The 27500-nt window shown below is 44.1% G+C and overlaps 1 protein-coding gene across 1 annotated transcript in view; it reads right to left on the bottom strand.

Annotated features, from left to right (window-relative positions):
* LOC106592657 (CUB and sushi domain-containing protein 3) overlaps positions 1-27500 on the bottom strand; it is a 500234-nt gene that overhangs the window by 139044 nt on the left and 333690 nt on the right. Inside the window, 5 exon segments of the mRNA XM_045696358.1 lie at positions 1139-1285; positions 7130-7318; positions 12039-12152; positions 15503-15583; positions 19260-19405. Of these exon segments, the coding sequence (XP_045552314.1) occupies positions 1139-1285; positions 7130-7318; positions 12039-12152; positions 15503-15583; positions 19260-19405 (677 nt within the window).

Here is a 27500-nt window from a genome sequence, read left to right as displayed (position 1 = left end):
ACAGTAGACATACACGTGTTTATTGGTCACATACACGTGTTTAGCAGATGTTATATGTAGCGAAATCCTTGTGTTTCTAGCTCCAACAGTGCGGTAATATCTGACAAATAATATCTAACAATTTCACAATACACACAAATCTAAAGTAAAAGGAACGGAATTAAGAATATATAAATATTTGGATGAGCAATGTCAGATTGGCATAGGCTGAGATACAGTAGAATAGAATAGAATACAGTATATACATATGAGATGAGTAAAGCAGTATGTAAACATTATTACAGTTGCCAGTGTTTCATTATTAAAGTGGCCAGGGATTTCATCACAACACAGTGATGATGCTGATGGCTAGACCAATTCCTGCTCTGTAAGGAATTAGTAGGGAATCCTACAGGCTAGTTTGTTTTCAGTAATGGGGCCCAAGGATGTATGGGGCCCAGGGAGGACTGGGATCAGGGACAGACAGGGCCCACGGATGGACGGGTCCCAGGGATATACTGGGATCAGGGATATACTGGGATCAGGGACGGACAGGGCTCAGGGATATACTGGGATCAGGGATATACTGGGATCAGGGATGGACTGGGATCAGGGATGGACTGGGATCAGGGATATACTGGGATCAGGGATGGACTGTGATCAGGGGTATACTGGGATCAGGGATATACTGGGATCAGGGACGGACTGGGATCAGGGACGGACTGGGATCAGGGATGGACTGGGATCAGGGATGGACTGGGATCAGGGATGGACTGGGATCAGGGATGGACTGGGATCAGGGATGGACTGGGATCAGGGATGGACTGGGATCAGGGATGGACTGGGATCAGGGATGGACTGGGATCAGGGATGGCCTGGGATCAGAAATCGGCCCATGCATTTCTAACACATCGGCCTATTTTGACCTCCCTGACCCCATTATTAGACCAAAACCCCCGATTTAGACCGGCCCACTGGGCTAAAGATGGACCAGCACATCTGGCATTTGCCAGAACTGCCCAATGGCCAGTCTATTTCTGGTGGGGCCCTGTAGCATGATGTTAATGACTCCTATTGGTTGTGTAGTAGAGAGGGGTGAATGAAGACATGCTGGTTGAAGGAAAGTTATTATTAACAGGATACATACTTTGATACTCACCCACATATCTGACGTGGAAGCCCTTCCTGTTGGTGCCGTGGTCAGACGACCAGCGCAGAAGCAACTGATGACCAGAGGTCGTGAGGTTAAAGGGCGTGGTGATGTCACCGCTGAGGGACGCCAGGCTCTGGCTGTAGATGTTAGGACCTGTTAGGACAGAGACACAGAGAGATGTTAGGACCTGTTAGGACAGAGAGATGTTAGGACCTGTTAGGACAGAGACACAGAGAGACGTTAGGACCTGTTAGGACAGAGACACAGAGAGATGTTAGGACCTGTTAGGACAGAGAGATGTTAGGACCTGTTAGGACAGAGACACAGAGAGACGTTAGGACCTGTTAGGACAGAGAGATGTTAGGACCTGTTAGGACAGAGACACAGAGAGACGTTAGGACCTGTTAAGACAGAGAGATGTTAGGACCTGTTAGGGCCTGTTAAGACAGAGAGACGTTAGGACCTGTTAGGACAGAGACACAGAGAGATGTTAGGACCTGTTAGGACAGAGACACAGAGAGATGTTAGGACCTGTTAGGACAGAGACACATAGAGATGTTAGGACCTGTTAGGACAGAGACACAGAGAGATGTTAGGACCTGTTAGGACAGAGAGATGTTAGGACCTGTTAGGACAGAGACACAGAGAGATGTTAGGACCTGTTAGGACAGAGAGATGTTAGGACCTGTTAGGACAGAGACACAGAGAGACGTTAGGACCTGTTAGGACGGAGAAACAGAGAGATGTTAGGACCTGTTAGGACAGAGAGATGTTAGGACCTGTTAGGACAGAGAGATGTTAGGACCTGTTAGGACAGAGACACAGAGAGACGTTAGGACCTGTTAGGACAGAGAGATGTTAGGACCTGTTAGGACAGAGACACAGAGAGACGTTAGGACCTGTTAAGACAGAGAGATGTTAGGACCTGTTAGGGCCTGTTAAGACAGAGAGACGTTAGGACCTGTTAGGACAGAGACACAGAGAGATGTTAGGACCTGTTAGGACAGAGACACAGAGAGATGTTAGGACCTGTTAGGACAGAGACACATAGAGATGTTAGGACCTGTTAGGACAGAGACACAGAGAGATGTTAGGACCTGTTAGGACAGAGAGATGTTAGGACCTGTTAGGACAGAGACACAGAGAGATGTTAGGACCTGTTAGGACAGAGAGATGTTAGGACCTGTTAGGACAGAGACACAGAGAGACGTTAGGACCTGTTAGGACAGAGACACAGAGAGATGTTAGGACCTGTTAGGACAGAGAGATGTTAGGACCTGTTAGGACAGAGACACAGAGAGACGTTAGGACCTGTTAGGACAGAGAGATGTTAGGACCTGTTAGGACAGAGACACAGAGAGACGTTAGGACCTGTTAAGACAGAGAGATGTTAGGACCTGTTAGGGCCTGTTAAGACAGAGAGACGTTAGGACCTGTTAGGACAGAGACACAGAGAGATGTTAGGACCTGTTAGGACAGAGACACAGAGAGATGTTAGGACCTGTTAGGACAGAGACACATAGAGATGTTAGGACCTGTTAGGACAGAGACACAGAGAGATGTTAGGACCTGTTAGGACAGAGAGATGTTAGGACCTGTTAGGACAGAGACACAGAGAGATGTTAGGACCTGTTAGGACAGAGAGATGTTAGGACCTGTTAGGACAGAGACACAGAGAGACGTTAGGACCTGTTAGGACGGAGAAACAGAGAGATGTTAGGACCTGTTAGGACAGAGAGATGTTAGGACCTGTTAGGACAGAGACACAGAGAGATGTTAGGACCTGTTAGGACAGAGACACAGAGAGATGTTAGGACCTGTTAGGACAGAGAGATGTTAGGACCTGTTAGGACAGAGACACAGAGAGATGTTAGGACCTGTTAGGACAGAGACACAGAGAGACGTTAGGACCTGTTAGGACAGAGACACAGAGAGACGTTAGGACCTGTTAGGACAGAGACACAGAGAGATGTTAGGACCTGTTAGGACAGAGACACAGAGAGATGTTAGGACCTGTTAGGACAGAGACACAGAGAGACGTTAGGACCTGTTAGGACAGAGACACAGAGAGATGTTAGGACCTGTTAGGACAGAGACACAGAGAGACGTTAGGACCTGTTAGGACAGAGACACAGAGAGACGTTAGGACCTGTTAGGACAGAGAGATGTTAGGACCTGTTAGGACAGAGACACAGAGAGATGTTAGGACCTGTTAGGACAGAGAGATGTTAGGACCTGTTAGGACAGAGACATGTTAGGACCAAGACACAGAGAGACAGAGACAAAGGCAGAGGGAAGAGAATTGAGTGTATAAAATAATGGTGTTTCAGGTGAATTTTCTGGCTCCACAAACACAGAAAACACACGGTGTGACATCATTAGAGGTTGGATAGTTAATAGGTGGAACATTCCCTCCAAGAGTGTTATATAACATATACTGCATAACATGTACTGTATAACATATACTGCATAACATGTACTGTATAACATATACTGTATAACATGCACTGTATAACATGTACTATATAACATATACTGTAAAAACATGTACTGTATAATATATACTGTAAAAACATGTACAATATAACATATACTATATAACATATACTGTAAAAACATGTACTGTATAACATGTACTGTAAAAACATGTACTGTATAACATGTAGTGTATAACATGTAGTGTATATCATGTAGTGTATATCATGTAGTGTATATCATGTAGTGTATATCATGTAGTGTATAACATGTTCTATATAACATATACTGTATAACATGTAGTGTATATCATGTAGTGTATAACATGTAGTGTATAACATGTAGTGTATAACATGTAGTGTATAACATGTACTCTATATCATGTAGTGTATAACATATACTGTATAACATGTAGTGTATATCATGTAGTGTATAACATGTAGTGTATATCATGTAGTGTATAACATGTAGTGTATATCATGTAGTGTATATCATGTACTATATAACATATACTGTATAACATGTAGTGTATATCATGTACTATATAACATATACTGTATAACATGTAGTGTATGTCATGTACTATATAACATATACTGTATAACATGTAGTGTATATCATGTACTATATAACATATACTGTATAACATGTAGTGTATATCATGTAGTGTATAACATGTAGTGTATATCATGTAGTGTATAACATGTAGTGTATATCATGTACTATATAACATATACTGTATAACATGTAGTGTATATCATGTAGTGTATATCATGTAGTATATAACATATACTGTATATCATGTAGTGTATAACATGTAGTGTATATCATGTAGTGTATAACATGTAGTGTATATCATGTACTATATAACATATACTGTATATCATGTAGTGTATATCATGTAGTGTATATCATGTAGTGTATAACATGTAGTGTATATCATGTAGTGTATAACATGTAGTGTATATCATGTAGTGTATAACATGTAGTGTATATCATGTACTATATAACATATACTGTATAACATGTAGTGTATATCATGTACTATATAACATATACTGTATAACATGTAGTGTATATCATGTAGTGTATAACATGTAGTGTATATCATGTAGTGTATAACATGTAGTGTATATCATGTACTATATAACATGTACTGTATAACATGTAGTGTATATCATGTACTATATAACATATACTGTATAACATGTAGTGTATATCATGTACTATATAACATATACTGTATAACATGTAGTGTATATCATGTACTATATAACATATACTGTATAACATGTAGTGTATATCATGTACTATATAACATATACTGTATAACATGTAGTGTATATCATGTACTATATAACATATACTGTATAACATGTAGTGTATAACATGTAGTGTATATCATGTACTATATAACATATCTGTATAACATGTAGTGTATATCATGTACTATATAACATATCTGTATAACATGTAGTGTATAACATGTAGTGTATATCATGTACTATATAACATATACTGTATAACATGTAGTGTATAACATGTAGTGTATATCATGTACTATATAACATGTACTGTATAACATGTAGTGTATATCATGTACTATATAACATATACTGTATAACATGTAGTGTATAACATGTAGTGTATATCATGTACTATATAACATATACTGTATATCATGTAGTGTATATCATGTACTATATAACATATACTGTATAACATGTAGTGTATATCATGTAGTGTATAACATGTAGTGTATATCATGTAGTGTATAACATGTAGTGTATAACATGTAGTGTATAACATATACTGTATAACATGTAGTGTATAACATGTAGTGTATAACATGTAGTGTATAACATACAGTATAACCACACTTGTTGGCTGGTGGGGCCTTGGCTAACTCCTCTTTTGGAATTCAAAGCATGATTCGTTGGATTCGTTCGACCTTGCAGTGGCTGGGTTTATTCATCTTTAAGTAATCAATTACACTAGCAAATAGCCAGATTGCTATGACTTAGACCTCAATAAAAGTAGGGTTGACTCAATTTTACAATCTTTGTAAGTAATGTTCCCTTTAAACTTCGCGCTTGCCCGGCGGTGCACCTCCTGCAGGACTGATGAGCAGAAGCAAAGGCAGGCTGCACAGAGATCCAACTTCACTGAGTTCGCCCAATTAGTTTCTACTATATACTGTAGATCAACGTTTTTTTCTTTGATTGAAACAGCATTATATCAGCCCATTTTCAATGCAACAAACCAAATCTAACTTTTGCAAGATTGAGTCTGTGATTTTGTTGTAGGCAGAGCCAGACAGCAACGGAGTAGAAGTATATTGATTGGCGAGAGGTCTTTCAATCACTCGCGAGTGTCTGCGCTTTTCAGATCAGAGCGCAGAGCCGCGTGTGGCCCGTATGTTGATATTCTTTGTTATTTAGCGAGATGTCAGCCCAGTTATAGAGAAGTATAGGTTAACAATGGGGAGTTACTGCTTCCTACAAGAGCGCAAAACGTCTAGGCTACATTACAAGCTGTCTTTGAAAAGCCAGTCAAGTAAAAATTAAAGGGACAGATTTGTATTTTGAGACAGGCTTGAATGTGCAAATAAACCAATAGTCAGAGGTGTAGCCTACATTGTCTAATTCCCTGTATGGTAATAATAATAACTTTTATTTTTTTAAAGTGGTTACTTGCATCATACAATACAATGCAATTTACATTCACCTATTTGGCCCATGGTCTTACAGACCATTACATAAAATCATTCATTAATGTCCTTCATAATGTAAAAACGTTTTAAAAGTCTCATGCAGTGTAGGCCTGCACTGAAAACCACATGTAGGCTACTGTAGGCTATATTATAGAAATCAAAAGCTATTTCCATGTGAAATTGTCCATGTGAAACATTCTCACAACTTTCAAGTTTCCACTCACAAGACCTAAAATTTGCTCAGTGCTCCAAACAATTAGAGGGAACATTTGTTGTAAGCAGAGGTGCAACTTTGGTTTTAGAAGTGGGGGGGACATAACTGTTTTATTATTATCATTATTTGTTATTACATTTTTTGTTGGATAAACACTCCAAACAACCTATCAGAAGCATCCGCATGGTCCTAAAGCAAACTGTTGCCTTGTTTTGTTTCAATGATAAAACTTGGAGGGACAAATATCTGAATGGGGGGGGGCATGCCCCCCCACCCCCCACCTCCATCCACAGTGAAAGTTCCGCCCCCTGGTTGAAAGTGATAGTTTACTTAGGTAAAGTAATCTGGCATTTAGGATTAGTACAAGGGTGCTCGGAAGGGTGTATGGAAGGGTGCTTGGAAGGGTGCTTGGAAGGGTGCTTGGAGTAAGGTCTGAGTTTAAAAACGCATACAATTAATGGCTGAGGGATTCGTTATCCAAAGCCTTTTACATGACAGATAAAATCTATGGTCATTTTTACAAGTTATCCGGAGATGAGAGATGTGAAGAGAGAGGATTAACTGCGATACTAAGCAATGTTGATAAATGTCCCACCGTCAAATATCTCCAGGATGTCAAACTCCTTCTCTGTCTGGAAGAGCTGGAAGTGGAGGGTGATGTTGTAGCCCTTCTCTACGTTGATGAGCCAGGAACACGTCTGGAGGTTGTGGTAACTGTCTGGGTAGCCAGGACTCAGGATCACCCCCGTAGAGTCGAAGCGGACCTCGTTAGCAGGACATTGTACTGTGGGTGGAAAGAGATGGATAAAAGGAGAGGAAAGAAAGGAGAGAGAGAGAGAGAGAGAGAGAGAGAGAGAGAAGGAAGAGAGGAAAGATAGGGAGAGGGAAGAGAGGAGAGAGAGGGAGAGGGAAGAGAGGAGGATGAGGACATTTTGAGGAGAAAGGAGAGGACAGAGGTAAAAGAGGAAATGGAGAGAGAGAGGGAGAGGGAAGAGAGGAGGTAGGGAAGAGAGGAGGTAGGGAAGAGAGGAGAAGGAAGAGAGGAGAGAGAGGGGAGAGAGAGGGAGAGGGAGTGAAAGGACAAAGAGGACAGAGTGAAGTGAAATGACAGATTGAAGTGAGAGGACAGAGTGAAGTGAAAGGAAAGAAAGGACAGAGGTAAAAGAGAAAATGGAGGGAAGAAAGCAGAAAGAGAAAAATAAAGCAATCTGTCCACTGTGACTGTGACTGGGGCTGTGGATGGGGCTGGGACTGTGGATGGGGCTGGGGCTGTGGATGGGGCTGTGGATGGGGCTGTGGCTGTGGATGGGGCTGTGGATGGGGCTGTGGATGGGGCTGTGGCTGTGGATGGGGCTGGGGCTGTGGATGAGGCTGGGGCTGTGGATGGGGCTGTGGATGGGGCTGGGGCTGTGGCTGGGGCTGTGGATGGGGCTGTGGATGAGGCTGGGGCTGTGGATGGGGCTGTGGCTGGGGCTGTGGATGGGGCTGGGGCTGTGGATGGGGCTGTGGATGGGGCTGGGGCTGTGGATGGGGCTGTGGATGGGGCTGTGGCTGTGGATAGGGCTGTGGATGGGGCTGACGATGGGGCTGTGGATGGGGCTGTGGATGGGGCTGTGGATGGGCTGTGGATGGGGCTGTGGATGGGCTGTGGATGGGGCTGTGGATGGGGCTGTGGATGGGGCTGGGACTGTGGATGGGGCTGGGGCTGTGGATGGGGCTGTGGATGGGGCTGTGGCTGTGGATGGGGCTGTGGATGGGGCTGTGGATGGGGCTGTGGCTGTGGATGGGGCTGGGGCTGTGGATGAGGCTGGGGCTGTGGATGGGGCTGTGGATGGGGCTGGGGCTGTGGCTGGGGCTGTGGATGGGGCTGTGGATGAGGCTGGGGCTGTGGATGGGGCTGTGGCTGGGGCTGTGGATGGGGCTGGGGCTGTGGATGGGGCTGTGGATGGGGCTGGGGCTGTGGATGGGGCTGTGGATGGGGCTGTGGCTGTGGATAGGGCTGTGACTGTGGGGCTGTGGATGCGGCTGTGACTGTGGGGCTGTGACTGTGGGGCTGTGACTGTGGGGCTGTGACTGGGACTGGGGCTGTGGAGGGGGCTGTGGATGGGGCTGTCGCTGTGGATGGGGCTGTGGATGGGGCTGGGGCTGTGGATGGGGCTGTGGATGGGGCTGTGGATGGGGCTGGGGCTGTGACTATGGCTGTGACTGTGGGTGTGACTGTGGCTGTTGCTGTGACTGTGGCTGTGGCTGTGACTGTTGCTGTGACTGTGGCTGGGACTGTGGCTGGGACTGGGACTGTGGCTGGGACTGTGGCTGGGACTGTGGCTGGGACTGTGGCTGTGACTGTGGCTGTTGCTGTGACTGGGACTGTGACTGTGGCTGGGACTGTTGCTGTGACTGTTGCTGTGACTGTGGCTGTTGCTGTGACTGTGGCTGTTGCTGTGACTGTGACTGTGGTTGTGGCTGTTGCTGTGACTGTGGCTGTGGCTGTGACGGTGACTGTGGCTGTGGCTGTGGCTGTGACTGTGGCTGTGACAGTGGGAGTTACAGTGGGTGTGACTGTGGGTGTGACTGTGGCTGTTGCTGTGACTGTGGTTGTGACTGTGGTTGTGACTGTGGCTGTTGCTGTTGCTGTGACTGTGGTTGTGACTGTGACTGTGGTTGTGACTGTGGTTGTGACTGTGGCTGTGACTGTGGCTGTTGCTGTGACTGTGGTTGTGACTGTGACTGTGGCTGTGACTGTGGCTGTGACTGTTGCTGTGACTGTGGGTGTGACTGTGGCTGTGACTGTGACTGTGGCTGTTGCTGTGACTGTGGTTGTGGCTGTTGCTGTGATTGTGGCTGTTGCTGTGACTGTGGTTGTGACTGTGACTGTGGGTGTGACTGTGGCTGTAACTGTTGCTGTGACTGTGACTGTGGGTGTGACTGTGGCTGTAACTGTTGCTGTGACTGTGACTGTGGGTGTGACTGTGGGTGTGACTGTGGCTGTGACTGTTGCTGTGACTGTGACTGTGGGTGTGACTGTGGGTGTGGCTGTTGCTGTGACTGTGGTTGTGACTGTGACTGTGGGTGTGACTGTGGCTGTAACTGTTGCTGTGACTGTGACTGTGGCTGTTGCTGTGACTGTGGTTGTGGCTGTTGCTGTGATTGTGGCTGTTGCTGTGACTGTGGTTGTGACTGTGACTGTGGGTGTGACTGTGGCTGTAACTGTTGCTGTGACTGTGGGTGTGACTGTGGCTGTAACTGTTGCTGTGACTGTGACTGTGGGTGTGACTGTGGGTGTGACTGTGGCTGTGACTGTTGCTGTGACTGTTGCTGTGACTGTGACTGTGGGTGTGACTGACTGTGACTGGAAATTACAGTGTAATAATAATGTGCAATGAAAAACCCCATTTAGTGTGAGACGGGAACAGGGCCTCAGGGAACAGAGTACTGGGTCACTGTACTAGCTTTGTCCCTTGGTAGCACTATAAAATAATAATAATCCCCAATGGAAGACAGCTGTTTATATATCAGCACCTTCCTCAGGACTGGAGACAGATAACTTCTGATGGTAAATGATGGTTACTGTATATATCATCTCCTTTCTCAGGACTGGAGACAGATAACTTCTGATGGTAAATGATGGTTACTGTATATATCATCTCCTTCCTCAGGACTGGAGACAGATAACTTCTGATGGTAAATGATGGTTACTGTATATATCATCTCCTTCCTCAGGACTGGAGACAGATAACTTCTGATGGTAAATGATGGTTACTGTATATATCATCTCCTTCCTCAGGACTGGAGACAGATAACTTCTGATGGTAAATGATGGTTACTGTATATATCAGCACCTTCCTCAGGACTGGAGACAGATAACTTCTGATGGTAAATGATGGTTACTGTATATATCAGGTCCTTCCTCAGGACTGGAGACAGATAACTTCTGATGGTAAATGATGGTTACTGTATATATCAGCACCTTCCTCAGGACTGGAGACAGATAACTTCTGATGGTAAATGATGGTTACTGTATATATCAGCACCTTCCTCAGGACTGGAGACAGATAACTTCTGATGGTAAATGATGGTTACTGTATATATCAGCACCTTCCTCAGGACTGGAGACAGATAACTTCTGATGGTAAATGATGGTTACTGTATATATCATCTCCTTCCTCAGGACTGGAGACAGATAACTTCTGATGGTAAATGATGGTTACTGTATATATCAGGTCCTTTCTCAGGACTGGAGACAGATAACTTCTGATGGTAAATGATGGTTACTGTATATATCATCTCCTTCCTCAGGACTGGAGACAGATAACTTCTGATGGTAAATGATGGTTACTGTATATATCATCTCCTTTCTCAGTGGAGACAGATAACTTCTGATGGTAAATGATGGTTACTGTATATATCATCTCCTTTCTCAGTGGAGACAGATAACTTCTGATGGTAAATGATGGTTACTGTATATATCATCTCCTTTCTCAGTGGAGACAGATAACTTCTGATGGTAAATGATGGTTACTGTATATATCAGCACCTTTCTCAGTACTGGAGACAGATAACTTCTGATGGTAAATGATGGTTACTGTATATATCATCTCCTTCCTCAGGACTGGAGACAGATAACTTCTGATGGTAAATGATGGTTACTGTATATATCAGCACCTTCCTCAGGACTGGAGACAGATAACTTCTGATGGTAAATGATGGTTACTGTATATATCAGCACCTTCCTCAGGACTGGAGACAGATAACTTCTGATGGTAAATGATGGTTACTGTATATATCATCTCCTTCCTCAGGACTGGAGACAGATAACTTCTGATGGTAAATGATGGTTACTGTATATATCATCTCCTTCCTCAGGACTGGAGACAGATAACTTCTGATGGTAAATGATGGTTACTGTATATATCATCTCCTTCCTCAGGACTGGAGACAGATAACTTCTGATGGTAAATGATGGTTACTGTATATATCATCTCTTTCCTCAGGACTGGAGACAGATAACTTCTGATGGTAAATGATGGTTACTGTATATATCATCTCCTTCCTCAGGACTGGAGACAGATAACTTCTGATGGTAAATGATGGTTACTGTATATATCAGGTCCTTTCTCAGTACTGGAGACAGATAACTTCTGATGGTAAATGATGGTTACTGTATATATCATCTCCTTCCTCAGGACTGGAGACAGATAACTTCTGATGGTAAATGATGGTTACTGTATATATCATCTCCTTCCTCAGGACTGGAGACAGATAACTTCTGATGGTAAATGATGGTTACTGTATATATCAGGTCCTTTCTCAGGACTGGAGACAGATAACTTCTGATGGTAAATGATGTATGTAGCCCAGGACAATGTGTCTGTACTCACTATGGCATCATATTCCCTCTCTAGATCTGCCAACACTAAATGACCTGGTCTATCTATGACCCCTGGTCAAAAGGCAGTGTACTACATAGGGGATAGGATGCCGTTACAGATGCAGCCGATGCTAACCTTGACAAAGAGGTGGAGGGCCGTCCATCTGGAGCCTCTCCCCCAGCCTGCACGTCAGGATCTCCGAGCCCAGCAGGGTGAACCCTGGCAGGCACTGGTACCGGATGATGTCCCCTGGAGGAACCACACACACACACACACACACACACACACACACACACACACACACACACACACACACACACACACACACACACACACACTTTCAGATAGGAGGCATGGACATCACTGAACACTACCAGACCTGTCTTGATATAACACTATCAGACCTGGCTTGATACAACACTATCAGACTGGCTTGATACAACACTATCAGACCTGGCTTGATACATCACTATCAGACCTGGCTTGATACAACACTATCAGACCTGGCTTGATACATCACTATCAGACCTGGCTTGATATAACACTATCAGACCTGGCTTGATACAACACTATCAGACCTGGCTTGATACATCACTACCAGACCTGGCTTGATACAACACTATCAGACCTGGCTTGATACAACACTATCAGACCTGGCTTGATACAACACTATCAGACCTGGCTTGATATAACACTATCAGACCTGGCTTGATACAACACTATCAGACCTGGCTTGATACAACACTATCAGACCTGGCTTGATACAACACTATCAGACCTGGCTTGATATAACACTATCAGACCTGGCTTGATACATCACTACCAGACCTGGCTTGATACATCACTATCAGACCTGGCTTGATACAACACTACCAGACCTGTCTTGATACATCACTATCAGACCTGGCTTGATACAACACTATCAGACCTGGCTTGATACATCACTATCAGACCTGGCTTGATACAACACTATCAGACCTGGCTTGATACAACACTACCAGACCTGTCTTGATACATCACTACCAGACCTGGCTTGATACAACACTATCAGACCTGGCTTGATACATCACTATCAGACTGGCTTGATACAACACTATCAGACCTGGCTTGATACATCGACTACCAGACCTGGCTTGATACAACACTATCAGACCTGGCTTGATACATCACTATCAGACCTGGCTTGATACAACACTATCAGACCTGGCTTGATATAACACTATCAGACCTGGCTTGATACATCACTATCAGACCTGGCTTGATACAACACTATCAGACCTGGCTTGATACATCACTATCAGACCTGGCTTGATACATCACTATCAGACCTGGCTTGATACAACACTATCAGACCTGGCTTGATATAACACTATCAGACCTGTCTTGATACAACACTATCAGACCTGGCTTGATACAACACTATCAGACCTGGCTTGATATAATCAGATGCCAGGCCAGCTCAACCAAGCACAGCTAAAGTATTTGTAATAAATCAAATACTATTTGAACCCAAGTCTGAAGACAATACTGTAGCCATCAAGGTATTATCAACATGGACACTCTGATGAAGAGCTGGGGTTATCAACATGGACTCTGATGAAGAGCTGGGGTTATCAACATGGACTCTGATGAAGAGCTGGGGTTATCAACATGGACTCTGATGAAGAGCTGGGGTTATCAACATGGACTCTGATGAAGAGCTGGGGTTATCAACATGGACTCTGATGAAGAGCTGGGGTTATCAACATGGACTCTGATGAAAGGGGGGGGAGACTCTGATGAAGAGCTGGGGTTATCAACATGGACTCTGATGAAGAGCTGGGGTTATCAACATGGACTCTGATGAAGAGCTGGGGTACCTTTGAAACAACCATATCATTGTATCTTGATGTTAGTTCATCACTTGGAAGGTACAGGGCCTTGCAAAAGTATTCAGAGAGCTTGGATTTCTTCACATTTTATTTTGTTACAAAGTGGGATTAACATTGATTTAATTGTAATTTTTGGGGGTCAACAATCTACACAAAATAGTATGTCATTTAAAAATGGAAGATTTTTTGGTATTTAACAAAAAAAAGATTAATACAAATAAAATAACTAAAATATAGTTAGATGGATGGCCCGGAGTTTCCTCTAGGGGTTTGCCTGTGCTTAGCTCCATTTTCTCTCCTGAAAAACTCCCCAGTATTTGCCGATGTCAAGCATACCCATACTGTACCATGATGCAGCCACCACCATGCTTGAAAATAAGGAGGGAGTTACTCAGAGATGTGTTGTGTTAGATTTGCATTTAGACGGCAAGAATGTGTTCCTTTGATGTGTTTTTTTGCTGTATTACTTTATTGCCTTGTTGCATACAAGATGGATGTTTTGGAACATACAGTGGTTCCTCCTTTAAAAGTTGTGTCATACTGCGGCACACCTTGCGGGCTGCTGCAGCATTCTGTGGCACGTTATTTAATTGTCAGCCATTTTTTTTTACGTTAATGCAAGTTAGTGCTAGTTTGACCACCAGGGGGCAACTTTGAGAAGCATTTGATAGTCTGCCATACTGGCATTACTAGAGAATTGAAAAAAAATTAGGTAATAACAGAGCACATGGGATTGATTTTAAGAAATTTGACTTAATTCATTTGATTAATATTATGGTGTTTCTATTCAGAGAAAAATGAAAAAAACATCCGATAGGATGGAATGTAAAATATGGCGCTGTACAACATGACGGTCGGGAGTAGGCTACAGAATAAGAGGATTGGAGGATTGTAAATTAATATCTAAGGGGCATAACATTTCCACACTCTAATTCTAGTCTAACCAATACTCATTCCGCCTATGGTAGGCCTACATTATATCTACAAATATATTTTTCAATGACTTGACTCTCCGCCAATAATTACATTTAGAGGATTGGAGGATTCTTATTAATATATTTGTAAGAATACAGCCCTTCTAATAGCCATAATGATGCTGTACAACGTGACCATGTGTGTTTGAATGAGTATTTCCCAGTAAGCAACAATTTGTTTCCCTTCATTAGACAATTTTGTTCCAATATTTCTGTAATTCGTGATTTTATCCCATAGTAATTCGTTATGGATCCATAACTTAAACATCGGCAATTTGAAAGAGTATAGCATTATTTTATTAGTGAAAGCATAAAGATGCCATTATTAGTTACATTGTTTTAGTTTGAACGTGCAGACTGGCACTAAGAACAGAACAGGGAACGTTTCCCTAGTCAGCGCCATTATTAGTGCAATGCCCCTTAAATATTTTGGAGAATATTTTGTTTTCAAATAACGTAAAATGAGCGAGAAAAAGGCCATTCTTGAACATGGGGGTGAGACATTGTTACTAATTTGTAAATAAAGCCAGTCTGTTATTTAGAATGATTTATTTCTGTTTTTAGAGGGAGAGAAAACAAAAACCATCTCATGGGTGTCCCAGTCAGGGGCCGGCACGGGTATTGAACCAGCTGCTGTAGCAACACAGCTTGCACTGCGCCACTTTGATATGAATCAATGAATGATTACAGAGAAATAACCAGCAACCCCCAGCAACCAAACAACCAAACAAATACATGTAATAATGGGACAGACCTATTTCAAACTCGTCATGTTCTGTGAGGATTTCTGCGTTGGCAACAGCTGGAGGAGACTGACACACTCTCAGTTGGTATGCTGTGAAGGGAGATAAACAACAACAATAGAAGGTAAACATTAACTTACATATCAACACAAGTGTTCGACTGTTTGCTGTAATCACACCTCCTTCATCCTGTCAGTTCATCGAACTGTAATCACACCTCCTTCATCCTGTCAGTTCATCAAACTGTAATCACTCCTCCTGCATTCTGTCAGTTCATCAAACTGTAATCACACCTCCTGCATCCTGTCAGCTCATCACCACCTTCATCCTGTCAGCTCATCAAACTGTAATCATACCTCCTGCATCCTGTCAGTTCATCAAACTGTAATCACACTTCCTGCATCCTGTCAGTTCATCAAACTGTAATCACACCTCCTGCATCCTGTCAGCTCATCAAACTGTAATCACACCTCCTCCTGCATTCTGTCAGTTCATCAAACTGTAATCACACCTCCTGCATCCTGTCAACTCATCAAACTGTAATCACACCTCCTGCATCCTGTCAGTTCATCAAACTGTAATCACACCTCCTTCATCCTGTCAGTTCATCAAACTGTAATCACACCTCCTTCATCCTGTCAACTCATCAAACTGTAATCACACCTCCTGCATCCTGTCAACTCATCAAACTGTAATCACACCTCCTGCATCCTGTCAGTTCATCAAACTGTAATCACACCTCCTTCATCCTGTCAGTTCATCAAACTGTAATCACACCTCCTTTATCCTGTCAGTTCATCAAACTGTAATCACACCTCCTGCATCCTGTCAGTTCATCGAACTGTAATCACACCTCCTGCATCCTGTCAGTTCATCAAACTGTAATCAGACCTCCTGCATCCTGTCAGTTCATCAAACTGTAATCAGACCTCCTGCATCCTGTCAGTTCATTTAACTGTAATCACACCTCCTTCATCCTGTCAGCTCATCAAACTGTAATCACACATCCTGCATCCTGTCAGTTCATCAAACTGTAATCACACCTCCTTCATCCTGTCAACTCATCAAACTGTAATCACACCTTCTGCATCCTGTCAACTCATCAAACTGTAATCACACCTCCTGCATCCTGTCAGTTCATCAAACTGTAATCACACCTCCTTCATCCTGTCAGTTCATCAAACTGTAATCACACCTCCTGCATCCTGTCAGTTCATCGAACTGTAATCACACCTCCTGCATCCTGTCAGTTCATCAAACTGTAATCACACCTTCTGCATCCTGTCAGCTCATCAAACTGTAATCATACCTCCTGCATCCTGTCAGCTCATCAAACTGTAATCACACCTCCTGCATCCTGTCAACTCATCAAACTGTAATCACACCTCCTGCATCCTGTCAGTTCATCAAACTGTAATCACACCTCCTGCATCCTGTCAGTTCATCAAACTGTAATCACACCTCCTGCATCCTATCAGCTCATCAAACTGTAATCACACATCCTGCATCCTGTCAGTTCATCAAACTGTAATCACACCTCCTTCATCCTGTCAACTCATCAAACTGTAATCACACCTTCTGCATCCTGTCAACTCATCAAACTGTAATCACACCTCCTGCATCCTGTCAGTTCATCAAACTGTAATCACACCTCCTTCATCCTGTCAGTTCATCAAACTGTAATCACACCTCCTGCATCCTGTCAGTTCATCGAACTGTAATCACACCTCCTGCATCCTGTCAGTTCATCAAACTGTAATCACACCTTCTGCATCCTGTCAGCTCATCAAACTGTAATCATACCTCCTGCATCCTGTCAGCTCATCAAACTGTAATCACACCTCCTGCATCCTGTCAACTCATCAAACTGTAATCAGACCTCCTGCATCCTGTCAGTTCATCAAACTGTAATCACACCTCCTGCATCCTGTCAGTTCATCAAACTGTAATCACACCTCCTGCATCCTGTCAACTCATCAAACTGTAATCACACCTCCTGCATCCTGTCAACTCATCAAACTGTAATCAGACCTCCTGCATCCTGTCAGCTGATCAAACCTCTAAGCCTGTAAATCTATAGAACGTCCAGCTATCATGCTTATGAACCTCCACCACGATCATTAAAAACGGCATGACAATTCAAACTGTGGTAAGACGAACAAATGAACATTTTGAATGAACATTTGAATAGATGACTGTTGATATCCTGGTTTTTATCAGTATAAATCCTGACAATAAGAACAACAAGGTGCTAGAAAGCAGAATGGACTGAAATACAACCAGATAAATAAAGGTGGTGACAACAGAAATCAATACATCAGCCTCATCTGGACTCGTGTGTTTCCTACAGTATTTAATGAACTAGGCAAGTCAGTTAAAAACAAAGTCTTATTTACAATGACGGCCAAACCCGGACGACACTAGGCCAATTGTGCACAGCCCTATGGGACTCCTAATCACGGCCAGATGTGATGCGGCCTGGATTCGAACCAGGGACTGCTGAGATGCAGCGCCTTAGACAGCTGCGTCACTCGGCAGCCCAAGATATTCTTTGGCTTAATTCAGCTTCCCTCTATTCCTTTCAACCACTCTCCTCCTTACCGCCTTCTCAAAACACAGAGAAGAAGATCTGAGAGGATGGACCTTCCATTATGGTTGAGAAGGAGGCGAGGAGAGGAATCAAGGAAAGACCAATTGAGATCCCTCTGGGTTGTTCATGAAGGCTGTAAGTTCATAAAGACTGTAATTTCATAAAGACTGCAAATTCATAAAGACTATGTTCATAAAGATTGTAAGTTCATAAAGACTGCAAATTCATAAAGACTGTAAGTTCATAAAGACTGGTAAGTTCATAAAGATTGTAAGTTCATAAAGACTGTAAATTCATAAAGACTGTAAGTTCATAAAGACTGTAAGTTCATAAAGACTGTAAATTCATAAAGACTGTAAGTTCATAAAGATTGTAAGTTCATAAAGACTGTAAGTTCATAAAGATTGTAAATTCATAAAGACTGTAAATTCATAAAGATTGTAAGTTCATAAAGACTGTAAATTCATAAAGACTGTAAATTCATAAAGACTGTAAGTTCATAAAGACTGTAAATTCATAAAGATTGTAAATTCATAAAGACTGTAAATTCATAAAGACTGTAAGTTCATAAAGATTGTAAATTCATAAAGATTGTAAATTCATAAAGATTGTAAGTTCATAAAGACTGTAAATTCATAAAGACTATGTTCATAAAGATTGTAAGTTCATAAAGACTGCAAATTCATAAAGACTGTAAGTTCATAAAGACTGTAAGTTCATAAAGATTGTAAGTTCATAAAGACTGCAAATTCATAAAGACTGTAAGTTCATAAAGACTGTAAGTTCATAAAGACTGTAAATTCATAAAGACTGTAAGTTCATAAAGATTGTAAGTTCATAAAGACTGTAAATTCATAAAGACTGTAAGTTCATAAAGATTGTAAGTTCATAAAGACTGTAAGTTCATAAAGATTGTAAATTCATAAAGACTGTACATTCATAAAGACTGTAAGTTCATTATTTTACCAACGTCCAGTCTAGGGTTCTATTTAATATACTGGTCCATTTGAATCATAGTCATTACAGCTGAAGCACTCTCTTTAACAGGGAACACTCACCATGGTAACTAAGTAGAAACTTTAAAAGGGCACTACTCACCATGGTAACTAAGTAGAAACTTTAAAAGGGCACTACTCACCATGGTAACTAAGTAGAAACTTTAAAAGGGCAATACTCACCATGGTAACTAAGTACAAAGAACCCGCTAGTGCTGAAATCACTGTGGAACTTGATGAGGACATGATTGGCTGTGGTATAGACCGCTTTCTGGGGCGTGTTCCCACTGAACTGACCAATCTGAGGAGAGCCTTGGTCAGGGCCGTCCCTGTAGGGAGAGACGATAACCAATCAGCGGTGAGTTAGTTTCCCCAAAGCTTTGTAGTTAATTAGTCTGGACAGCCTGGTCCCACAGCAGAGAGAGAGTCATTAGTCTAGACAGCCTGGTCCCACAGCAGAGAGAGAGTCATTAGTCTGGACAGCCTGGTCCCACAGCAGAGAGAGAGTCATTAGTCTGGACAGCCTGGTCCCACAGCAGAGAGAGAGAGAGAGTCATTAGTCTGGACAGCCTGGTCCCACAGCAGAGAGAGTCATTAGTCTGGACAGCCTGGTCCCACAGCAGAGAGAGAGTCATTAGTCTGGACAGCCTGGTCCCACAGCAGAGAGAGAGAGAGAGTCATTAGTCTGGACAGCCTGGTCCCACAGCAGAGAGAGAGTCATTAGTCTGGACAGCCTGGTCCCACAGCAGAGAGAGAGTCATTAGTCTGGACAGCCTGGTCCCACAGCAGAGAGAGAGTCATTAGTCTGGACAGCCTGGTCCCACAGCAGAGAGAGAGTCATTAGTCTGGACAGCCTGGTCCCACAGCAGAGAGAGAGTCATTAGTCTAGACAGCCTGGTCCCACAGCAGAGAGAGAGTCATTAGTCTGGACAGCCTGGTCCCACAGCAGAGAGAGAGTCATTAGTCTGGACAGCCTGGTCCCACAGCAGACAGAGAGTCATTAGTCTGGACAGCCTGGTCCCACAGCAGAGAGAGAGTCATTAGTCTGGACAGCCTGGTCCCACAGCAGAGAGAGAGTCATTAGTCTGGACAGCCTGGTCCCACAGCAGAGAGAGAGTCATTAGTCTGGACAGCCTGGTCCCACAGCAGAGAGAGAGTCATTAGTCTGGACAGCCTGGTCCCACAGCAGAGAGAGAGTCATTAGTCTGGACAGCCTGGTCCCACAGCAGAGAGAGAGAGTCATTAGTCTGGACAGCCTGGTCCCACAGCAGAGAGAGAGAGAGTCATTAGTCTGGACAGCCTGGTCCCACAGCAGAGAGAGAGTCATTAGTCTGGACAGCCTGGTCCCACAGCAGAGAGAGAGAGAGTCATTAGTCTGGGCAGCCTGGTCCCACAGCAGAGAGAGAGAGAGAGAGTCATTAGCCTAGACAGCCTGGTCCCACAGCAGAGAGAGAGTCATTAGTCTGGACAGCCTGGTCCCACAGCAGAGAGAGAGTCATTAGTCTGGACAGCCTGGTCCCACAGCAGAGAGAGAGTCATTAGTCTGGACAGCCTGGTCCCACAGCAGAGAGAGAGTCATTAGTCTGGACAGCCTGGTCCCACAGCAGAGAGAGAGTCATTAGTCTGGACAGCCTGGTCCCACAGCAGAGAGAGAGTCATTAGTCTGGACAGCCTGGTCCCACAGCAGAGAGAGAGTCATTAGTCTGGACAGCCTGGTCCCACAGCAGAGAGAGAGAGTCATTAGTCTGGACAGCCTGGTCCCACAGCAGAGAGAGAGTCATTAGTCTGGACAGCCTGGTCCCACAGCAGAGAGAGAGTCATTAGTCTGGACAGCCTGGTCCCACAGCAGAGAGAGAGTCATTAGTCTGGACAGCCTGGTCCCACAGCAGAGAGAGAGTCATTAGTCTGGACAGCCTGGTCCCACAGCAGAGAGAGAGTCATTAGTCTGGACAGCCTGGTCCCACAGCAGAGAGAGAGTCATTAGTCTGGACAGCCTGGTCCCACAGCAGAGAGAGAGTCATTAGTCTGGACAGCCTGGTCCCACAGCAGAGAGAGAGTCATTAGTCTGGACAGCCTGGTCCCACAGCAGAGAGAGAGAGTCATTAGTCTGGACAGCCTGGTCCCACAGCAGAGAGAGAGAGTCATTAGTCTGGACAGCCTGGTCCCACAGCAGAGAGAGAGTCATTAGTCTGGACAGCCTGGTCCCACAGCAGAGAGAGAGTCATTAGTCTGGACAGCCTGGTCCCACAGCAGAGAGAGAGAGTCATTAGTCTGGACAGCCTGGTCCCACAGCAGAGAGAGAGAGAGTCATTAGTCTGGACAGCCTGGTCCCACAGCAGAGAGAGAGTCATTAGTCTGGACAGCCTGGTCCCACAGCAAGAGAGAGAGTCATTAGTCTGGACAGCCTGGTCCCACAGCAGAGAGAGAGTCATTAGTCTGGACAGCCTGGTCCCACAGCAGGAGAGAGAGAGTCATTAGTCTGGACAGCCTGGTCCCACAGCGAGAGAGAGAGAGTCATTAGTCTGGACAGCCTGGTCCCACAGCAGAGAGAGAGTCATTAGTCTGGACAGCCTGGTCCCACAGCAGAGAGAGAGTCATTAGTCTGGACAGCCTGGTCCCACAGCAGAGAGAGAGTCATTAGTCTGGACAGCCTGGTCCCACAGCAGAGAGAGAGTCATTAGTCTGGACAGCCTGGTCCCACAGCAGAGAGAGAGAGTCATTAGTCTGGACAGCCTGGTCCCACAGCAGAGAGAGAGTCATTAGTCTGGACAGCCTGGTCCCACAGCAGAGAGAGAGTCATTAGTCTGGACAGCCTGGTCCCACAGCAGAGAGAGAGTCATTAGTCTGGACAGCCTGGTCCCACAGCAGAGAGAGAGTCATTAGTCTGGACAGCCTGGTCCCACAGCGAGAGAGAGAGTCATTAGTCTGGACAGCCTGGTCCCACAGCAGAGAGAGAGTCATTAGTCTGGACAGCCTGGTCCCACAGCAGAGAGAGAGTCATTAGTCTGGACAGCCTGGTCCCACAGCAGAGAGAGAGTCATTAGTCTGGACAGCCTGGTCCCACAGCAGAGAGAGAGTCATTAGTCTGGACAGCCTGGTCCCACAGCAGAGAGAGAGAGAGTCATTAGTCTGGACAGCCTGGTCCCACAGCAGAGAGAGAGTCATTAGTCTGGACAGCCTGGTCCCACAGCAGAGAGAGAGTCATTAGTCTGGACAGCCTGGTCCCACAGCAGAGAGAGAGAGAGTCATTAGTCTGGACAGCCTGGTCCCACAGCAGAGAGAGAGTCATTAGTCTGGACAGCCTGGTCCCACAGCAGAGAGAGAGTCATTAGTCTGGACAGCCTGGTCCCACAGCAGAGAGAGAGTCATTAGTCTGGACAGCCTGGTCCCACAGCAGAGAGAGAGTCATTAGTCTGGACAGCCTGGTCCCACAGCAGAGAGAGAGTCATTAGTCTGGACAGCCTGGTCCCACAGCAGAGAGAGAGAGAGTCATTAGTCTGGACAGCCTGGTCCCACAGCAGAGAGAGAGTCATTAGTCTAGACAGCCTGGTCCCACAGCAGAGAGAGAGTCATTAGTCTGGACAGCCTGGTCCCACAGCAGAGAGAGAGTCATTAGTCTGGACAGCCTGGTCCCACAGCAGAGAGAGAGTCATTAGTCTGGACAGCCTGGTCCCACAGCAGAGAGAGAGTCATTAGTCTGGACAGCCTGGTCCCACAGCAGAGAGAGAGAGAGAGTCATTAGTCTGGACAGCCTGGTCCCACAGCAGAGAGAGAGAGAGAGTCATTAGTCTGGACAGCCTGGTCCCACAGCAGAGAGAGAGTCATTAGTCTGGACAGCCTGGTCCCACAGCAGAGAGAGAGAGAGTCATTAGTCTAGACAGCCTGGTCCCACAGCAGAGAGAGAGTCATTAGTCTGGACAGCCTGGTCCCACAGCAGAGAGAGAGTCATTAGTCTGGACAGCCTGGTCCCACAGCAGAGAGAGAGTCATTAGTCTGGACAGCCTGGTCCCACAGCAGAGAGAGAGTCATTAGTCTGGACAGCCTGGTCCCACAGCAGAGAGAGAGTCATTGTAAAAATTGTTTGACTGTAAATCTTCTAAGCGTGAAGTAGACAAAATTTGCCACATGAAGCCCTTTGATATTGTGAGAGTGGTCCATGTCTGTGGCCCTGTAGCGATGAGCAACAACCAGGGGTGAGTGGGAGTTATCCTGCATCCTAAACAACCAGGGGTGAGTGGGAGTTATCCTGCATCCCAAACAACCAGGGGTGAGTGGGAGTTATCCTGCATCCCAAACAACCAGGGGTGAGTTATCCTGCATCCTAAACAACCAGGGGTGAGTTATCCTGCATCCTAAACAACCAGGGGTGAGTTGTCCTGCATCCTAAACAACCAGGGTGAGTGGGAGTTATCCTGCATCCTAAACAACCAGGGGTGAGTGGGAGTTATCCTGCATCCTAAACAACCAGGGGTGAGTGGGAGTTATCCTGCATCCCAAACAACCAGGGGTGAGTGGGAGTTATCCTGCATCCTAAACAACCAGGGGTGAGTGGGAGTTATCCTGCATCCCAAACAACCAGGGGTGAGTGGGAGTTATCCTGCATCCTAAACAACCAGGGGTGAGTGGGAGTTATCCTGCATCCTAAACAACCAGGGGTGAGTTATCCTGCATCCTAAACAACCAGGGGTGAGTCATCCTGCATCCTAAACAACCAGGGGTGAGTTATCCTGCATCCTAAACAACCAGGGGTGAGTGGGAGTTATCCTGCATCCTAAACAACCAGGGGTGAGTGGGAGTTATCCTGCATCCTAAACAACCAGGGGTGAGTGGGAGTTATCCTGCATCCTAAACAACCAGGGGTGAGTGGGAGTTATCCTGCATCCTAAACAACCAGGGGTGAGTTATCCTGCATCCTAAACAACCAGGGGTGAGTCATCCTGCATCCTAAACAACCAGGGGTGAGTGGGAGTTATCCTGCATCCCAAACAACCAGGGGTGAGTGGGAGTTATCCTGCATCCTAAACAACCAGGGGTGAGTGGGAGTTATCCTGCATCCTAAACAACCAGGGGTGAGTTATCCTGCATCCTAAACAACCAGGGGTGAGTGGGAGTTATCCTGCATCCCAAACAACCAGGGGTGAGTTATCCTGCATCCTAAACAACCAGGGGTGAGTGGGAGTTATCCTGCATCCTAAACAACCAGGGGTGAGTGGGAGTTATCCTGCATCCTAAACAACCAGGGGTGAGTGGGAGTTATCCTGCATCCTAAATGCCACCCTATCCTCTACATAGTCCATTATGGGCCATGGTCAAACGTAGTACACTTTATAGGGAGCAGGGTACCATTCGGTACGTTTTCCTAAAACTTGGTAGCTAAACTTAGCACTCTATTTCTCTTGATAATGACCAGCCAATCAGCAAGGAGAGAATAACAACTGTTAAATCTTTGACCGTTTGACCATCAATCTTCTGTGCCTGAAGGGAACAACAAAAATAAAGCAGTTTACTGTTGTGAACCAGTGTAGTCTGGGGTTTTAGATCATCGAGGGTTCGTGGCTAGTTAAGTGCCACGAAAGCTTACAAAGCTTTCTGGGGAACAAATCACCCCAACACATACAGACATATAAAGAAAGAAAATACACAAAATACAGGAAGAAGAATGAAGAAGAAGCACGTTGCTGTTCTATGAGTGGCCTGGGTCTTCCAGGGTCCTAGCTAGCTAAGTGCTGTACTAGCTACAGAGATTTAGGTGGGGGGATTCAACCCAGCCAGAGTATCCAGAGAACCTGAGGAGAAGTTTATGATACGTAAAGCGCAGCTAAATAAGGTCAACAACAGTCACAGCCAGTACTAATGATTTTCAATGATAAGCAATTTCCCTCCGGACCTCTCCTTAATAGGGTTGTCATTATGGGTGAACCTTTTTGCGGAAGCCTTCAGCCGCTGTAGTCTGCTCTGCTATACAGAGAAAACACATTACCACTAATGCCAACATCATGAGTGCAGAAATACATCTGTTTTCCTGACTGATGGATCCAAAAGGGCAACCTACTCATGTCTATTGAGTCCAACAGAAGTGTTTTTGTCATGTCTATTGAGTCCAACAGAAGTGTTTTTGTCATGTCTATTGAGTCCAACAGAAGTGTTTTTGTCATGTCTATTGAGTGCAACAGAAGTGTTTTTGGCATGTCTCCTGAGTCCAACAGAAATGTTTTTGTCATGTCTCCTGAGTCCAACAGAAATGTTTTTGGCATGTCTCCTGAGTCCAACAGAAATGTTTTTGGCATGTCTCCTGAGTCCAACAGAAATGTTTTTGGCATGTCTCCTGAGTCCAACAGAAGTGTTTTTCTAAAGTGGATGCCTCTTGCAGATGCCTTGTTCTGACTGTAAGCCCGAGGCAGAGCTCAAAGTGTCCCCATGGGAGCGGAGAGAGAGAGAGAGAGAGAGACAGAGACAGAGACAGAGAGAGAGAGACAGAGAGAGAGAGAGAGAGGCCTGGGGTTGGATTCCCCCTGCGGGGCTGTGTGATGGGGGGTGTGACTGCGTACGGTGGAGCTGAGCTGTACTACGACTCTACTGTTGTGGAATCAAACGGAGGAGAAACAACACATCCCTTGATACATTCCACATTCCATTTGGCCTCCAATTTGTTGATGATTCTAAAATTATATTGTAATGTTTTGCTTTTTAAAAACACCTACAAATGCAAGTTAGTGCTAGCAAATGTAGCCCAACAATACCTCAGCAAAACTGATGGAATTGACGGTTAACTGCTTTGTTAAATGTTGTTCAAGTAGCTATATCTGTATTTTTTTCCAGCTGGAAATACTTCCTTTACTGTCATAGAGTACGTGTTACTTGGCCCTAGTGCCCTTTACTCAGAAAATACATTGTGTGTTCAGTGTGTGGGAGTAGGGAGAGGATAGCAAAGATACATTAATGTCTGTTTCCTTCTGTCTCTGTATCAAATGTTTAAATCTCTGTTTCCTTCTGTCTCTGTATTAAATGTTTTAAATCTCTGTTTCCTTCTGTATTAAATGTTTAAAGGTCTGTTTCCTTCTGTATTAAATGTTTAAAGGTCTGTTTCCTTCTGTCTCTGTATTAAATGTTTAAAGGTCTGTTTCCTTCTGTCTCTGTATTAAATGTTTAAAGGTCTGTTTCCTTCTGTCTCTGTATTAAATGTTTAAAGGTCTGTTTCCTTCTGTATTAAATGTTTTAAGGTCTGTTTCCTTCTGTATTAAATGTTTTAAGGTCTGTTTCCTTCTGTATTAAATGTTTTAAGGTCTGTTTCCTTCTGTATTAAATGTTTTAATGTCTGTTTCCTTCTGTCTCTGTATTAAATGTTTTAATGTCTGTTTCCTTCTGTCTCTGTATTAAATGTTTAAAGGTCTGTTTCCTTCTGTATTAAATGTTTTAAGGTCTGTTTCCTTCTGTATTAAATGTTTTAAGGTCTGTTTCCTTCTGTATTAAATGTTTTAATGTCTGTTTCCTTCTGTATTAAATGTTTTAAGGTCTGTTTCCTTCTGTATTAAATGTTTTAATGTCTGTTTCCTTCTGTATTAAATGTTTTAAGGTCTGTTTCCTTCTGTATTAAATGTTTTAATGTCTGTTTCCTTCTGTATTAAATGTTTTAAGGTCTGTTTCCTTCTGTATTAAATGTTTTAAGGTCTGTTTCCTTCTGTCTCTGTATTAAATGTTTAAAGGTCTGTTTCCTTCTGTATTAAATGTTTTAAGGTCTGTTTCCTTCTGTATTAAATGTTTTAAGGTCTGTTTCCTTCTGTCTCTGTATTAAATGTTTAAAGGTCTGTTTCCTTCTGTATTAAATGTTTAAATCTCTGTTTCCTTCTGTATTAAATGTTTTAATCTCTGTTTCCTTCTGTCTCTGTATTAAATGTTTTAAGGTCTGTTTCCTTCTGTATTAAATGTTTTAAGGTCTGTTTCCTTCTGTATTAAATGTTTTAAGGTCTGTTTCCTTCTGTATTAAATGTTTTAAGGTCTGTTTCCTTCTGTATTAAATGTTTAAATCTCTGTTTCCTTCTGTCCCTGTATCAAATGTTTAAAGGTCTATTTCTTTACCGTTGTTGACATCATTTTTTATCAGTATACCCTAAGGATTACTGTTTGCTCACCCGCCCGCAATTACTAATAACGCGTCCTCAATCGCCCGACTACGTGAAAATCAGAGGCATGCTCCTGACCATAACTCGCTAATATAGAAAATTCACTTCAAGGCTACAGTCAGAGAGAGGAAGGATGTTTTAACAGGATGACTGATTATCAAGGTTTCTGCTTATCACTTCTTATAAAGGCTATTAGTTAGTCAACTTGTCTATAATTAGATAGAAATCAGCTTCTCTTGTGTCATTGTGTTGCCCTAGAAGGCTAAATCAACTCGCCAGGAATCCAACGTGTTTCTGATAAGAT

This window comes from Salmo salar, chromosome ssa02, assembly GCF_905237065.1.
Source record: "Salmo salar chromosome ssa02, Ssal_v3.1, whole genome shotgun sequence".
NCBI classification, from domain to species: domain Eukaryota; kingdom Metazoa; phylum Chordata; class Actinopteri; order Salmoniformes; family Salmonidae; genus Salmo; species Salmo salar.
The sequence above is the reverse complement of the archived record's forward strand: the minus strand, read 5'-3'. Positions and strand labels throughout refer to the sequence as shown.